We start from the raw sequence: 16,968 nt of genomic DNA, 5'->3' as shown, positions 1-16,968 counted from the left end.
ATACTTAATCATAGGATTATCTTAAATGCCATCCATGCACAGCTAGGAAAGTGACAAAGCCTTCTGCCATTTTCAACCAAAGTCTTTAAGCACAGCATTAGCGAGGGTGTTATCCATGCTGGGCTGAAAAATGACAAAGGCATTTTACCAGTCCAGGGAACAGGATTATGGGTTTAGATTGGTATGGTAGTACCCAAACAAACCTGGAATAAGTAAAAGAACCCCCCTGATACTAGTATTTCAATCTCATTAGAGATTGTCAGAGAAAGTTTCCAATCAAAAGGGGGGAAACTATGTTAGTCAAAACAACAGGCTGACAACAAAATGCCATATAAATTATGCAAACCCAGATTAGACAATCTTGGGCAGTCCGTTTATCTTGGCAGCGAGTTACTTCGTCTGGCAGAGGGCATTCAAAAGACTAGTTAATAACATAGTAAATTTACACTATTTAAATTATTGTTTGTCCATCAGCTTTTGAAGCATAGGATTAGCTAAACTTCCATCTAGAACAGGGACACAGCCTTTTGCCATTGCCCAGGCTTTAGGCAGAGAATTAGCTACAATGCAATGTATAGAATGCTAAAAAAGACAAAAGTAGTTCAAGACTTGTAAGCTCAATATTAGAGCTTTAGAATGATACAGCATTATCCAATTAAACATTAAAACATAAAAACAAATACAGATACATTGCTTGGCTGTCATCACAGCTTTTGAGAGAAGTATAGTTTGTTTTCAACAGAACAAGGGCTGTATGTGTTAAGAACACATGCTCATGAGCTCAGAGTGTTGAATTCATTATGCAGAATCCAGATTGGTATAGGTACCTTTCTCTATGTGAAAAGTTACTCCTTTTTATAGATCACATTTATAACAGCAAACCACTCTAAATTGGCCCATATCTTATTTCTATTTTTAAAGCAGCGTTTATAATCATAGGATTAGTTCAGATGCCATCTATGTGGAGCTAAGAAGTGACAAGGATTTTTATCATTTTTTAGAATATCCTTGAAGCGTATGATTCAGGTGGGTGCTGCCCAGGCAAAGCAAAAGCATTATAAAGGGTTGTTACCATTCCAGGCGCCAGATTTTCAATAAACAAATGGCTCAAAGAAAGTCAAGATTACTAAATTACTATTGAAAAACAGAGAAACTAGAAACTATCCCACCAATATTTTCATCTAAGTACCCTTTTGTATTGCTTCTCCCCTGTATGTTGTCTACAGAATTGTCCCTCCCAGGGCATACTGACATCCTAATCTGAAGGTTTTTTGATTGACTGATGCTCCCGAATCTATAAATATGTTGAGGTACAGATACATTATCCACTGATAATCCAGTATATCGGACTCCACAGCATAAACAGCTTGACCATCAGTTTATGCCCCATAAGGGTGAAATGCGTGATAGAGTTGTAAAAAACTCCTTTGTGTCTTGGTTGATGGTGATTTGTTATTTTTCTCCAAGGCTGGGGTCACTTTGTGCAACAATATGTTAACATTTGTTCAGGAGGAGAAATATGGTTAACGCCTCCATGTGTTCTCTGAAGCTTCTTGAGTAGTATGCTGCTGTTTTCTTACTGTTCACTTAAAACTCTTATGATTCCCAGGAGAACTTGCTCAAACATTTTGAGGGACTTATGGCATTCCTCTTTCCTTATGGTTAGGTTTGGGTAAGTGTTGCTTAATGTGATGGATATTAGGTGTTCATTTATCCTTTAGAGGCCACTGTTTTATGCAATCCCTAAAATATGAATAAACACATGTTTACAAAAAACATTTATGAATCAAGTGTAAGTTATGTATTCTTCTAGGTGACAAGAGTATCCTATGGCAGATAGGTAATTAGGTTGTCTTAGAGAAAGTCACCTACTGGGTTTGGTGTTACTAGCCAGAAGTCCATACAAACCACAATTCCCTTGCCAAACACAGCTTCAATGTTCAGTGTTAATTCTTTCAGAAAAAATTAAGTACTTCTTATTCTCACAAATGTTCTATGCACTACAAAGGTAAATCATGTACAACTGGGCAGTGACCTTGGTCACCATTCTCCCTTGTGGCACTTCACCCACTTCACCACTAATGCTATTTCCACCAAGTGGACTGTTGTTGAGCTTGTTCCCCAGCAATTAATAAGTAAAAGTTAACCAGGCTCCGTTGCAGATACTTGTGCTCCACATGTCGAATGCACAATCAGTGGGTGCATTTTAATGCGTTTTCACCCCTTCTGTGATAGCAGGTAAGAGGTTAGTTTCTGATTCTCTCTATTTGACTGGTACAAATACAGCATCAGTCTGCAGAAGCAAGCAGGAGGCCAGGGCCAGCCCATGTGCTTCTCACATTGCCACCTAGATTGAGTCCAGTTTTAATCAGTCATCAAGACACTTCCATGCAGGTTCATGTCTGGCTACTGCAGCCCTGCCTGGCTGGAGAGATGGACGTAGGTTGATGCCAAATCAGGGACGGGTCACAAATAGGCTGATCCAAGCAACAAGGTGGTTACAGCACCGACACAGCTATGCATGCTATTGTTTAACTCTATGCGCGCTGCGGGTTTTCCCGCTGTGCGCTGACTTTTTAAAAAACCAGCGCTCGTCATGAGCGTACGACAGGCGTAACTCATGACGAGCTGAGCTCGTCATGAGCGTCGAAGGGGTGAATATGTATTGTACAAAGCAATATTGACCCAAAATATTCCAAAATCGATTTAGTATAACATACCTTTTGAATATAGAGGACAATGCATGAACAAATATTTCATAAGTTGTTCTTTGAATAAACGTAAGCTACAGAATATTATGTATATAGTTATATATTTAGTTGATATATTTTTTAATGCACTTGCATAGGAAACATGTGCTTATCCTCTTCGATGCTCATGACGGCTCCCGGCCATTATGAGTCACGGTGGGCGTGTGCTGATGACGGCCCGCAATTGGAATGTTCAGCACTGCGGCGGAATTTGCGCCGCAGTGATGAGGTTAAAACCTTGGTTGCTTACTCAAGGTTCATCACAATTCATTCTCCTTAGAGAAGGGAGGTTGCTATCCCGCTGTGGTGTGGAGAAGAAAGAGAAATGATTCACAAATTCGTTTAAAATAAGTTAAGAGATTCACTAATGCAGGGTTAACAAAAATATTTATGTCACATATGTTTCTAGAGATTACTCTTTTTGTAGTCATATGAATGCCCTCTACAAAAATGTCACCTAACTCTATCTCTGTCAAGTGGATAGTGTGGCACTGTAGCAGTGCAGAAGGCAATGTGTGGTTAACACTCAGAGGGAAGTTATTGAATGTATATTTTGTTCCAAGCATTAGCCACTCTTATTTAAGAGTTCATAAAGACAGACTGCAGGTTAGCTCTGTTCATTATGTGATCCTTTAACATCAATAGGGCAATGATATTTCATTTTTTCTGGCTGCTGTGTGATGTTTATATCTAGGGGTGTAAATGTGAGAGAGCACTGATCTTGCACTTAATATAATAATGATGATGTAGAGCCGAATAATCAAGCTTCAGGATTTGCTAATTTTAGATTTGGTTTTTTATAAATGTGTTACTGTAGATTGAATACATTATTATTTTAATAGCCTGGTTATTATTACAGTCACACAGTGACATACCTAATTTATTATTAGAAGTTGAAAATAATAATCTTAAACAAATGAATGAGTGTGGAAGTAACATTGGTGACCAAATAATACCATTTACTTGGAAGCAAATACCCAACTTTTTGGAGTTCTGAAAAGATCCAGTAGCTGTCATATTCAACCATGACAGTTGTAGTTTTCCAGAAGTAAATACTTTACATATATATGCGCAGCAACATCACCAGACAAAACAATTATACATAAGAAATTGAAACCAAAATAACTTCATTTGGTTTGCCACAGAATAAATATTTATATCAGTATAGAAAAATCTTCTATATCTACATTACTATAGGAAGGTGTCTCCCCTTCCCAAATTGGAAATACTCTCCTTGACAGGAGTACGTTGGTGTGTTTTTGTGGGGCAAAACCCCTGTACATGGGTGGTGAATGCCCGCAAGTTTACTAGTTTGTGAGCATGTACCAGTTTATACATGGGGACCAACCCTTCCCTGGTGCATGCACCAGTACACCTTAATTTGTGAATGCAGTAATCACAATATACTGGCAATATTTCAATATACAGGCAGGCACTTTGTGCAAGGAATAGTCTGCCAATCCCCATTTACCTATTCAGGATTGAGAATATTTGTGTGGAAAATGAAACTTTTACTCACCTAATTTCAATTTAAGGGTACAAAAGCATGTATAAATTGTGCCCTATGTATTGGCATATTATTTCACTGCGATTTCTGTATTAGAATGTTTAAACAGAAGCAGCATTTCAGCCATAATAACCGCTATAAGATTTAAATATGTATTCGAAATTAGTAGCATGGATAAAACACCTGAACAGCTTTTGGGAGGACGAGGAGACTTTTTCGAAGTGATACAATGCGGAATGTGCAGCTTGTTAAAGGGTCAGATATGCTCTACTTGGTGAGTGCAAGAGCAGAAATAGGAACAAGCTGGGACCAGGGACGTTATTTGCACTGGTCTGGCCCTACTATAGCCTACACCAACATGTGTTTTAAGTATTTCTCTACCAACTGCATCCCCACTTTGATTCTTTGCATGCTTTCCCTTAGGCGGGTTCAAAATGTGATTGATAGCTGAAGGAGACAAATACACAAAATGGAAAAATGCATAATTATGCACAACTATATAGTTTATTGACCGTTTTTCTGTTCTGTGAGACGTCTTTATATATTCTAGTTAAATAAACGATTTCCAGATTACAACCACTAGTCACAAAATCATGAAAAGTATTGAATTCAGGAATATTTTACTGCCTAAATGAAGGTTTAAGATTGGACGCAAAGTTCGTAGCACTGGTTACTGAAAGGAGGCAGCAGCTTCCTGAGATTTAACAGTGTTTTCCAAGTGTTTAATGCATGGAGTTTGAGGCCCTCATTACAAGTTAATCGAAACAGTTGAGGTATTTACCTCATGTAATTACCCCAGAGTGAGTATTTACGATGTGTGGTAAATACCTTTTCATTGCGACTGTCTAACTTGCAAATGAGGCATAACACACGGAATCTGAATTTAACACATCAAATTATGCATCTTTTGCTTTTTTTACAGGCCTTTTTCCCGGATACAAATTGACAGGTTTGGCATGCCACTGCTGAACAGGGTAGAACTGTCAGGGCGTGTTAAATATTACAGAACTTGCAAGATCCCTGTGCAAACGTGTTTGCTCATTGATCTGAATTTAGTTTGGACTTATGATCAGGGAATTAATGGTTGTAATTGTGGTATGTTTGTTGATACTTGAATTCAATCGTACACATCCTAGCCAAAGGCTTGGGTAAATGTATGTGTAGTAATTCAGTTTATTTACAAATACATTAATTAAGTTGACTTGCAACATTTTATATCCCACAAATTACTTATCATCATTATTAAGAAAGTGGCTGACACCGTTTTGATCCTCTACAATACATTACTGTTTGAGTATGGTTTGCCTCACTTTAGCACAATACACATTTAAGTTTATTCCATGATAGGAAAAGCAAAAGTGTCTAAGCTTTATGGGAGGTTGGTAAAAGGCACACATGTATTACAGTAATGTATAATCTTGTCATTGAATAAATCATTTCTAACTTGTTTCTGATTTTCATGCTGTAAAACAGTACTAACAAATAAGTACTTTAAAGATAGTAAAAAATATGTTTTTAATTTTGTGTTCTTTGTATTTTAGTGAAAGCAATGGACTGCGGTGAGAAAAGTCGGTGCATTAGCTGCACTATTTTCATGGCTTTAATATACATGGTTTCTGTAAGTGCTCAGGTTCAGCCCGAAGATGATGAATTGATAGTATCCACCAAGAATGGAAAAATCAAAGGAATGTATATTTCTGTTTTGTCGAAGCCAATAACCGCCTTCTTAGGGATTCCATATGGAGAGCCACCAATGGGTCATCTAAGATTCCGTAAACCCGAGCCCCGGATGCCGTGGTCTCACATTTGGAATGCTACAGCATATGGCTACTCCTGCTATCAGTACGTTGATCAAACTTTTCCAGGATTTCCCGGATCCGAGATGTGGAATCCAAACACTCTTATAAGTGAAGACTGCCTGTACCTAAATATATGGATACCTTCACCCAAACCTAAAAATGCTAGTGTCATGGTATGGATTTATGGCGGTGGTTTTGAGACTGGGACCGCCTCTTTAGAACTCTATGATGGAAGGTACATGGCACGTATTGAACGCGTTATTGTAGTTTCTGTGAACTATAGACTAGGTGCCCTTGGTTTTCTGTCTTTTCCAGGAAATGCAGAAGCACCTGGAAATGTAGGGTTATTTGACCAAAGATTAGCTCTTCAATGGATACAGGAGAACATAGCAGCATTTGGTGGAAACCCTAAAAGTGTTACTCTCTTTGGAGAAAGTGCGGGTGCAGGTTCTGTCAGCTTTCATGTTCTTTCTCTAAAAAGTCATCACTTTTTCACAAGGGCTATAATGCAGAGCGGAGCTGCAACCGCACCTTGGGCCACCATTTCTAACGTTGAGGCCCTAAATAGGACATTGACCTTAGCTAATTTACTTGGCTGTGCTCACAGCAATGAGCCAGAGACAATTGCTTGCCTCAGAAACAAAGAAGCACATGAAATAGTTGAAAATACATTTTCTGTTTTAACCCATACCTCAATCATTGAAATCACATTCCCTCCAACAGTCGATGGAGATTTTCTCACGGACATGCCCGCCATACTGTTGGAAACAGGACAGGCAAAAAAGACACAGATCTTGACTGGCGTCAACAAGGATGAAGGGACATATTTTCTTGTGTACCGGGCCCCCGGCTTCAGCAAAGATAACACAAGTTTGATAAACAAAAAAGAATTCCATGAAATTGTCAACTTCTCCCTTCCCAAAGCAAGTGATCTTGGAATTGAGTCTGTCATTTTTCAATACACAGACTATGAGGATGAACACAACCCTGTGAAGAATCGGGATGCCCTGGATGACATTGTGGGTGACTATAATTTTATATGTCCAGTTTTGGACTTCACTAAAAAGTATGCAGAATCCGGGAGTACTGCATTCTTGTATTTTTTTGACCACCAATCCTCAAAACTAGCCTGGCCAAAATGGATGGGTGTAATGCACGGATATGAAATTGAATTTGTGTTTGGACTGCCTACTGTTCGAAGACTCAATTACACAAGGGATGAGGAACTTCTCACCAGAACAATAATGACATACTGGGCAAACTTCGCAAAGTATGGGTAAGTCTCTGTTGTTGTAGAAAGTGAAATATATTTCGCAGTTTGAAAAAAGCTTCAAGAAAACATTTGATTCATTGCACAACTTACTTGTTCCTTTTTGAAGTCTGATAAGCATTTAATAAGAACATTGTCAACCCATAGCTGATAGATTACATGAATGTTGACTGCAATCCTTTGAAACTGAGAATAGAAGTATTATTACACCCTTGCTACAAAAAGATAAGAATTACCGGAATATGGCTCAAACACTTCTCGTAATCCTAGAAATCAGAGGGGCAGATTTTCAAGCCCCTTGTGCCTCCTTTCGCCACCATTGTGTCACTTTTTTTGACGCAACGGCCAAATTTACAACGTGACGCATCTAGGGAGATAAGTCACGTTGTAAAGTCCTGTGTCACATTATACCTGCCTCCGGTATAATGTATGCAGGGTGGGCGTTCCCATGCAAAAAGCCATGTAGAAATGACACAGTGAAATTTATAATGTTTCACTGCGTCACTCTGCGCCTTTACTGCGTCAAAATCCCTACGTCTGTTCAGACCAGGCGTAAGTAATGACCCAGGGCTTTTTGTATGGGATACACCTATCTGTTGTGGCACATTGTGGGAGTTGCGTCACTTTCATGAGCAACTCCAGCAATGCGTCACTTTTGTGCCAACAGATGCGTCAGTATTTGTGACGCATCTGTTAATCCTTGCACGATGGAGCACTGCATTGTAAATACAGCGCATCCATAGTGGCGCAAGGACATTTGGCACTGGCGTAAGGAAACCGACACATCTATGCAGCTGCGTCAGTTCCTTGTAAATCTGCCCCAGAGTTTTGTGGTAAAAACACACACCAGAAAAAGTTCCCATGCACATTTCACCAGTAATTACTGAATACATCTGCAAACAGAAGACTAGTCAAATTTTTGAAAAATATGCAAAATTTTGGGCAGTTAATCTGATTCCAAACAATATCCCTTATTTCAATCAGGAAATCTCAGAACCATACAGTAAGTACATTTACACTGGGTGAAAAATCGCAAGGTGAAGTAACGCATATTCTATGGCATAAAATGATGGCATGATATTTGTTGCCAATTCGCCTTTTTCTTATCCTTCATAAGTGTGCTTCCACCCAAAAGAGCTCCGGTGCTGGAGACCGAGACAGGGGTGTCGCACTGCTCCTTGTGGCACACTCTGGGTGGGAAGAAGGCGCTAAATTCTTTCAAGCAGCCCTGTGAGAGATTCAGCCACAGTTCACTGCGGGCACATTGTGCCCTTTAAAGATGTTAGTGTTCCTCAGCCCTTTGTAAGAACAACATATATAATAGCTGGAACAGCTGTTCTGAGTAAAGTTAACTTACTGTAGTTTCATGTTGCAGGAATGTGGCCCGGGCACGTGTGTGCATGTGTATTTACTTTCCATGAGATATTTGTTTCCATTTCCTTCCTTTGGGGACCCTTCCTTTTATAACTGCGTCTTATAATAGAATGACTGCGCTTTTCTAGGTCTTCCTGTCATCCATATTTTCCACTAGTTTCGCAGGCGCTGCTGAGATCAGGTTCCATTGCTTGACAAGTATGTGTACACTACATCCCCAATGCATATTGTGACGTGTGACTGAGCGGCACCGGCTGGCCTTTCTCTGGGTACAGGCATTGCTGGCCACATTTTTAAAAACGGATTTGTTGAAAGTTGTGTAGATCGGACAAATACATGAGCAACAAACTTGCTCTTATCAGCTAGAAGGGTGGCAGGAAAAGCACCAAAACACAGTTGACTATCGAGGTGCAGAAAGGCATCAAAAAGCAATGTGAGAAAAGGCAATCATTTTTTGCTTTCCCTTAATATACAATTCTTAGAGTGATTATGTTTTTTTTATACAAACTGGTGGATATTTAGGAAAATTGCCAGAAAGCAAATGTATATAAAAAATATATGTATATATATATGCCACTCATCGTGCGAAAAATGCACGCGTGTACTCCTCTCTTGATATAACACCGAACTCCAGTGATTTGCTCCAAAGAAGTTTATTTCAGTGCATCGAGCCAAACAAAGAGCACCCAGCGCATTTCGGCGAAGCCGCCTTACTCACGGGCAAGCAAGGCGACTTCGCTGAAACGCGCTGGGTGCACTTTGTTTGGCTCGATAAGTGGCATAGTAAACTGGGCTGCCTCTGACCCGGAGGTACACCGTGGCATGAAGTGTCCCGGCTTTCTCGGAGGATGAGGAACGATTTTATATATATATATATTCACTGAAAAAACCATAGGTTTCAGGCCTTATATAGTTAGGAATTAGCATTTAAAAAACCTTGCAAATTCACTGAAAAAAACATAGGTTTCAGGCCTTATATAGTTAGGAATTAACATTTAAAAAACCTTTGAAATTCACTGAAAAAACCATAGGTTTCAGGAGTTATATAGTTAGGAATTAGCTTTTAAAAAACCTTTGAAATTTACTCAAAAAACTATAAGTTTTAGGGGTGTTAGAGTTAGCTGGACATTTCACTCATACAAAACCATTGAAATTGCTCCTATATAGTTAGTTGTACTAACTATATTTCGCGCACCCGCAATCCACTGCTGATGATGTCACATATTAGATCATTCATGACATGGTCAGTGAAATCACTGATGACATCACTGATGACATCATCCACGTGACAATCACATACACCTTTTCATACACTATTACAATTTTTCATCACTCTTTGTAAAATACAGAGTATCATATTTAAATCCATTGTCACAGCAATACAAGTATCTAAAAACGAAATTCGTAGCGCGCACAGCATCGCATTTTGCGATGCAGGGCGCGCTACGAAATTCGTTTTAATAATTAAATTGTGTACTTACCTGCAATTATCCATATGCCGGTTTTTAGGTCCCTCCACCCTGCCCCTCCGCCTCCCCGCCTCCCTGCCCCACAGTAACTCCCTCCACAGCCCGCGGCTGATTTTTACCCCTCCACTATCTAACACTTTCCCTACTGTTAGACTCACTATAGAGGAAATAGTCATTTTTACCCCTCTGCTATCCAACACTTTCCCTACTGTTGCACTCAATAGAGTGGGAATAGTAACTTTCCCCCTCCACTATCCAACACTTTCCCTACTGTTGCACTCACTGGAGTGGGAATAGTAATTGTTACACCTCCGCTATCCAGCACTTGCCAAATTGTTGCATTCACTGGAGTGGGAATAGTAATTTTCACCCCTCCGCTATCCAACACTTTCCCTACTGTTGCCCTCACATGAGTGGTAAATTTAAGGTTGAAGATATTTTATTTATAATAAATGTTTTTATTAGATTTTATGTTATTGGTACATTAATCTATCTATCTATCTATCTATCTATCTATCTATCTATCTATCTATCTATCTATCTATCTATCTATCTATCTATCTATCTATCTATCTATCTATATATATATATATATATTATCTATCTCTATCTATATATATATTTATATATATATATGTTTGTACATTTTTATATAATTTTACAATTATAAAATAAATTAAAATGAATAGTTTATTAATTGTTTTAAAGTGAATATATATAAATTATTATGTATGTGTTTAACTTTTTTATTACGTTTATTTATTATATTTTTAAATTTTTTATTACATCTAATTTATTTTTATATTAATTTTATTATTTAACACATTTTTTTCATTTATTTCAAAAAAGTTTTATTGGGTGTTTCAGTATCAAATAAAATGCAAATAAAACATTACAGTCAAAACATTCAAAACAGTAAATTAGTACGCAAGAAACAATACAGTACAGTAATTCAAAAGAATAGTAAAGTGCCAAATAATACACATTAGATTGGACTTGTACATACCGGCGTATGTGGTTGGCTGTAATGGAGGCACATGTAACAGTCCTCAGCGATAGAACATGAAGTAGTACAGACCAAAAAGCGATAAAGTAATGGGGTTGGAGCTCAGGACACAGAATTCACAAAGCTGGTAGAATAACGCCACCCTCATGATTTACGGTATTGACAGCGTGGATCGATTGTGTAGGTTGTGAGGGAAATATAGCTAAGGCGGTTTGTGGGTGGTAAAATAACTGTCTAGGGTAGGTCACAACCTTCTCTTAGGGGAGCGCCAAGGTGACTGTTGGAGCGCTATGTTATCCGCTCCTCGGAGGCTAATTACCCAATTAAGCCAGCAGGCAAAGTTAGCTTTGCTAGTGTCCTTCCAGTTATTAAGGACTACCTTGACCGCTGGTATGAGCAGAAGATCTAGTAGTGCTCTGTCATCGGCTTTGAGGGAGGGATCTCGTTAAAAAACGAAGACCTTGCAGGGTAATTCTCTGGATGGAGAAATGGGGAAAACTTTACTAAGGAATTCGAAGATCTTGTTACACAATCACAGAGGAGAATAAGGTGTGCTAAGTCGCCTTCTGCCCGCTTACAGTTCCAGCAAAAGGCGTCTGGGATGATGTTATGAGCATAAATACGTGCCGGAGTCCAAAAGGCTTTATGAAGGAGCCAATATTTGGTCTGGGACAAGGTAGGGCTAATTTTGTGTCGCATGCAAGTTTCCCAGGTATTGGTCCAATCAGCTTCTTAAATCGGCATAGAGGAAAGTGAGGACCAGAACTGCATGAGCGGTGTGGCTAGATTGGAATGTTGGGGGCGAATGAGCTTGTAGAGCGAGGACACCTGGTGGCCTAATTTGTTTAACCTAGAGAGATAAGTCGGGAGAGAGGGAGGTATTAGTGAAAACTTCACTTTAGTGAGTGCTGTCTTTATGTTTAAAAAGGTGTAGCACTCTAGTGGTTCGAGATTATAAATAGATTGTAGGTCTCTGAATGCGATAGAGTATGATCCTTCGAATAATTGGTGCAGGAAGAGGATGCCTTTTTTACAAGGTTTGCACTTGTAAAGTATAGATCGATTATTCCATAAGGACTCCCAACCTGAGCGGCGAATGCTATGTTCCAGAAATTTATCGATTTTAAGAAGTGCAGCTTTCGTATTACGGAAGATTGGTTTCGAGTGGGTTAGCATGTTTAAGTTGGTAGAGAGGGCAGCAGCAGGGGCGATGCCTTCTAGGATAGCTCGCTCGACTTCCAGCCAAACCGGGGTGTAGTCTGCCGTGGGAGCTAGCCAATGGGAGACTTGCTTTGCGAGAAAGGCGATCTCATAGCATCTAAAGTCCGGTAGGTTAACCCCTCCTAATGATTTGTCCAAGCGTAATTTTTTAATGCTGATCCTCGCCTTCTTCCCTTTCCATAGGAAGGTGGTGAGTGCATGGTCCAGTTTGTGGTAGAAGTCTTGGGTAAGGGTTAGAGGAAGCATGGTTATGAGATAATTCACTAGAGGTGAAATCATCATCTTGATGGTCTCGACTCTGCCCCACCAAGTGATGAAGCGAGGGGACCATCCTTCCAGTTGGCTTTTGATTTTATTTAAGACCCAGCGCAGAAAAAATATGTGAAATAAAACAGGAATCACCCTTCCCTTATGGCCCTTTCTGTCCTCCTACATTGTGGCATTAGCTAAAAAATCTAAAGTAAAAAATAACTGGACAAAAAGAATGGAGCTCAGTATAGCCAATTGGTTATATTACAGTGTGGGGGGAGGGGTTTGACACCCAGTTTGGCAGGTGTGACATTCAGTTGTAATATGGTCTCCACTGCTCACATCAAGTTTCCCAACCTTAGTGAGCACTGCCTCATCACAGCTTTCAGTGGAGGGAAGGAAATATATATGTAGTGAGTGCATGGGGAATAATATTATTATTTTGCAAAGAAGGTGATTCTAGGAGAGTGTGGCAGTCCCTTGCTTCTCACACCAGCCTCCCTACCTAGTTTCCCATGGTCTTGCCAGAATTTCTTAAAATGGACTGGAAGACGTCCAGCTAACACTGGCTGATAAACCCTTGGCATCCAGAGAAACAACTTGAGTATTACCCGACCTCTGACCAGTGACCTTCCCACTCCGACCTCTCGTATTTTTCTTCCATTATGTCATTTTCATTGTATGTATAGACTTATTGATTCAGTACTCAAATTAAGGGCCCTATTACGATGGTGGGCGTACAAAGTCCGCCCACTACCGTAACGGTGAACGGGACCATCCGCCAGAGGTGCGGCAGTCCCGCTGTGCCATTAGGATGCCACCACCACCATGGCAGTGGCATCCCCATTCACAACATTGTGTATTGGCATACACAAGGTGGCAGGCCCGGCTCCGTGCCTGTCACCTTGTCCATGCCAATGTAGAGATGTACCATAGGGACCCCCTGAGTGCACCCCCACCCCCGAACACCCTGGGGGCCCGCAACAGACCCCTAAGGCAGAAACCGCATGCCTTGCCATGGTGGCAACGCCGCCAAGGAAAGGCACATCTCTGCTTTCATCCTAATATGGATGGCAGTGTCTTACAGTCACCCCCACCATATTGGAGCCCTTTTCTGCCCGGTCGCCTGTCCGACTGGCGGACGGTCTTTCCATCCGCCAGGGTCCCCCGCCATCGTAATATGGTAGGGGGACATTCTAGGCGGGTGGTGGGAAATGGCAGGCAGATCGCCACCGCCATACGGGCGGTGGCGATCCCCCCACTGTACTAATGACCCCCCTTAGTGTATCTGTCCTTAGTGTAATACAAAACCAATTTTATGAAAGGGAGAGATTGTTTGTTAATAAAGAAATGGTATTCCATGTAGACCAAAACTTAAAGGAAAGGCTAGGCCATTGTACAAAATGTTCAAACAAGTTGATACAATTTGGTAGGATAGATTTTATTGTCTTTTGATTCTCACAAAAACAAACTCCCACAGTTTGCAAAGACCCACTTGCTCTGGCTTTAGACAGTAAAGCTGTCCCTCAAAACAGAGAGAGGTACAGGGTAAGGGCCTAATGTACGAATTCTAGGGTCACAAATCATTTGGTGTTTTTGAATAGCATTGTTTTGTAATCCCATATGGTAATAATCAGTTGCAGAACAAAATGCCCATTTGCAAAAAATTGTCAATCTTCTGCTGCTTAATATTAATGAGGCAGGAATGCATTTGTAACCAACTCCATATGAAAGGCTGTAAATGAAGAGATGTAATCAATTCAGTAAGCAAAATTATCTCTGGGAGGATTGGGGAATTACTCACACCAAGAAAATGATTGAACATTTGAGGCCAAAACATGGCTCCTATGACGCAGTTTTTCAAATATATTGATCAAAAGAGTAGGTTTCATAGCCATCATTGAGGGGTAACAATACCAGTACTCTAGAGTCCGCCTCAGCATCAAGTGGCAATATTTCTCAAACTTAAGGGAAACCTCTTTGTGGTTATCACAAAAGTGTGCACATAAAAATGCTGGGAGGCCATGCAAAGCCGGCAAATAAATGAACGGCAAGAGGAAAGCAGCTCACCACTCATACGCTATACCCTCAATTGCAGTGTCCGAATACCTGCACTATCTGCAACATTGCAGATGCAATAATCTTAAAATTTGTAAATAACTCTCTCCTTTTAACAGATCATTTGTAAAACCTGTAATTTATGCGCCGGTAGAAGTTACCAGGCAGGGCTCGAACTTTAAACAACTCAGCCATCATTGTTTTATCAAAGTGTATTTTAAATTAGGGTCTTATCATATTGTACAATTCAATATATTGTTTTATAGTAGCAATGTTTTTTTAGTAACTATGCAATAAAGGTTATCTATCCATCTATGTCTCAATTGATGTGGCAGAGGTATCCTGTAGTATCCATATAAAATCCTTAAGTGCTATTCCTCTGTTGATTGTTGTCAAAGTTATCTCAAAATGCACTTTATACGGATCTGCACTATGCACGTATCCCATCAATGAGACATCCACCTATCATAGCACTGTATATTGTTTTCTAACATGCAAATACCCCAGTACTGAGCCCTCTACAAAGTTCTCACAATGCAACACGATCCTGACTTACACCTTGTACTAATATTGCAGCACTAATGAATCAACAAAACTCTTACAATAGACACTTTAATGTTTGCAACATGCACTAGTATGTCACAGGATTCAAAATGCTACTAGATAAAATGCCAAGACTGGCTAAAGGAGTCATAGATGATCCAGGGCGACAAAACTTAATTAACTTGGTTCATCACCTTACAGTTTTGAGTTGAATAGAGTAAATGTTTCTTGTAAGATAGTTTATGATATTAAAATATCTCTTTCAGTGATTTGCTTACTACACAGATTGTCAGTGTAAATTAAATGAGACTGCAGCTTTTCCATGTACCCTTTTGTTGTAGGGAAAATGAATGCCTTTGAGTTAGGTAGTAACTTGCACGACTTATTAAGCCTTAAGAAAAAATAATTTATGTTGTGTGCAACATACATAAACTAATTGCACAAAATGGGACAAATTGTGTCGGTCAAATACAATGAGAATTATGTGATTGAGTGGAAGGAACTACAGTGTGGTCTAATTCACTCCACCCATTTTTGATGTAGATACAAAAATAGTCCACAGGGACATTTAGAGATTCTAAATACTCCAACAGCACTAGCCTCCATTATAAACCCCTTGACATTCAAAAACCTAAGAACACTTTATTTTAATATTTGCCTCTCCAATGTGAGATGCCTTGTGGGAAGATGTGAGTGCACAGCATTGTAAATGCAATTAACCTAATAATTATTATCCTCACTTCAAGCTGTCACAATTTGAAAGCAGGTGACGACTCTCAGTAAGAGTTCGACACAAACTGAGTAACTACTGGAGGAATCAGAACTACAAATTCTCCAGGTCATTTTTCATTTCTTAGTGTGCCCTCAAAATCCAACTCATAATGGTCCAGATTTGTAATCTCCTGGAGCTATTGGTGGGAAAAATCAAGTCTTTTTCCTGGGCTGAATGCAATACAGGCACTGAAGATTGGCGTTCCTACCTGGTTCGGCCGCCCTAATTTTTTTTCTTCACTTTAGGTGCCCCGATTTTTTTATCTGAGGGCCAGTTATAGGACCCTATTTTGCATGCACAAACAGGTTTGCGACCCATTTGCGCATGCAAAAGGTGAAAGGGCTATGTACAATTCCTAAATAGCGAGTCACAATTTATTTTAGGAATTGCAAGGCGCAATTTTGCACGCTTTCCATATGGCCCTTTGTCATGAGTGAGTCTCATTAATTGAGTTTTCACTTACTGTAACTTTTTGTAAAATGGTTTTGAGTGCTAAAGAGTAGTGCTCGCCTTTCAAAATAAGGACTGCGTCCTCCAGCTGTCTGGGAGCAATGTTGACTCCCACTGAACGAGGGATAGGTGCAAGCAGGGGAGCCGGTGGGGCTGCAAGGACCCTGAGCCTCACTCCACGGCCCCCAACAAGGAACCTGCTGTGGGATAGCCCAGATGAGCACCGGGAAACTCCATGTAAAAAATAAAATATATATATGATGACGGCGGGGCCAAGGGGCAGTAGGACTACCCCCACATTAAAACACGTAGGACTGGGACACACAGAAAACAAAATAAAAGTTGAAAAAGTGAATAATAAATGAGTAGCTCATTTATTTTCATTGTTCCTACCAAACAGTGGCCCATACTTCCCTATGGCATATTCAAATAACATAGGGGCCCATTATGATGTCGGGCGGATTACCCCCGCCAGGCTGGCAGTAGCCACCACCTGCCTG

The 16,968-nt window shown here is 40.0% G+C and overlaps 1 protein-coding gene across 5 annotated transcripts in view; it reads left to right on the top strand.

Moving 5' to 3' along the window:
• Window positions 1–16,968, top strand: part of BCHE (butyrylcholinesterase) — a 281,504-nt gene that overhangs the window by 17,686 nt on the left and 246,850 nt on the right. For all 5 annotated transcript variants that reach the window (XR_013602288.1, XR_013602289.1, XR_013602287.1 and 2 more), the window contains exon 2: window positions 5,799–7,332. Coding sequence is in view for 2 of the 5 variants with exons in the window: in XM_078665706.1 (XP_078521832.1) it covers window positions 5,807–7,332 (1,526 nt within the window). In the remaining 3 variants the exon portion in view is untranslated. The remainder of the gene's footprint in view (window positions 1–5,798; window positions 7,333–16,968) is intronic.

This window comes from Lissotriton helveticus, chromosome 11 (assembly GCF_964261635.1).
Source record: "Lissotriton helveticus chromosome 11, aLisHel1.1, whole genome shotgun sequence".
Classification (NCBI taxonomy): Eukaryota; Metazoa; Chordata; class Amphibia; order Caudata; family Salamandridae; genus Lissotriton; species Lissotriton helveticus.
Note: the sequence above shows the minus strand (reverse complement) of the source record. Positions and strands in the feature narration are given on the sequence as shown.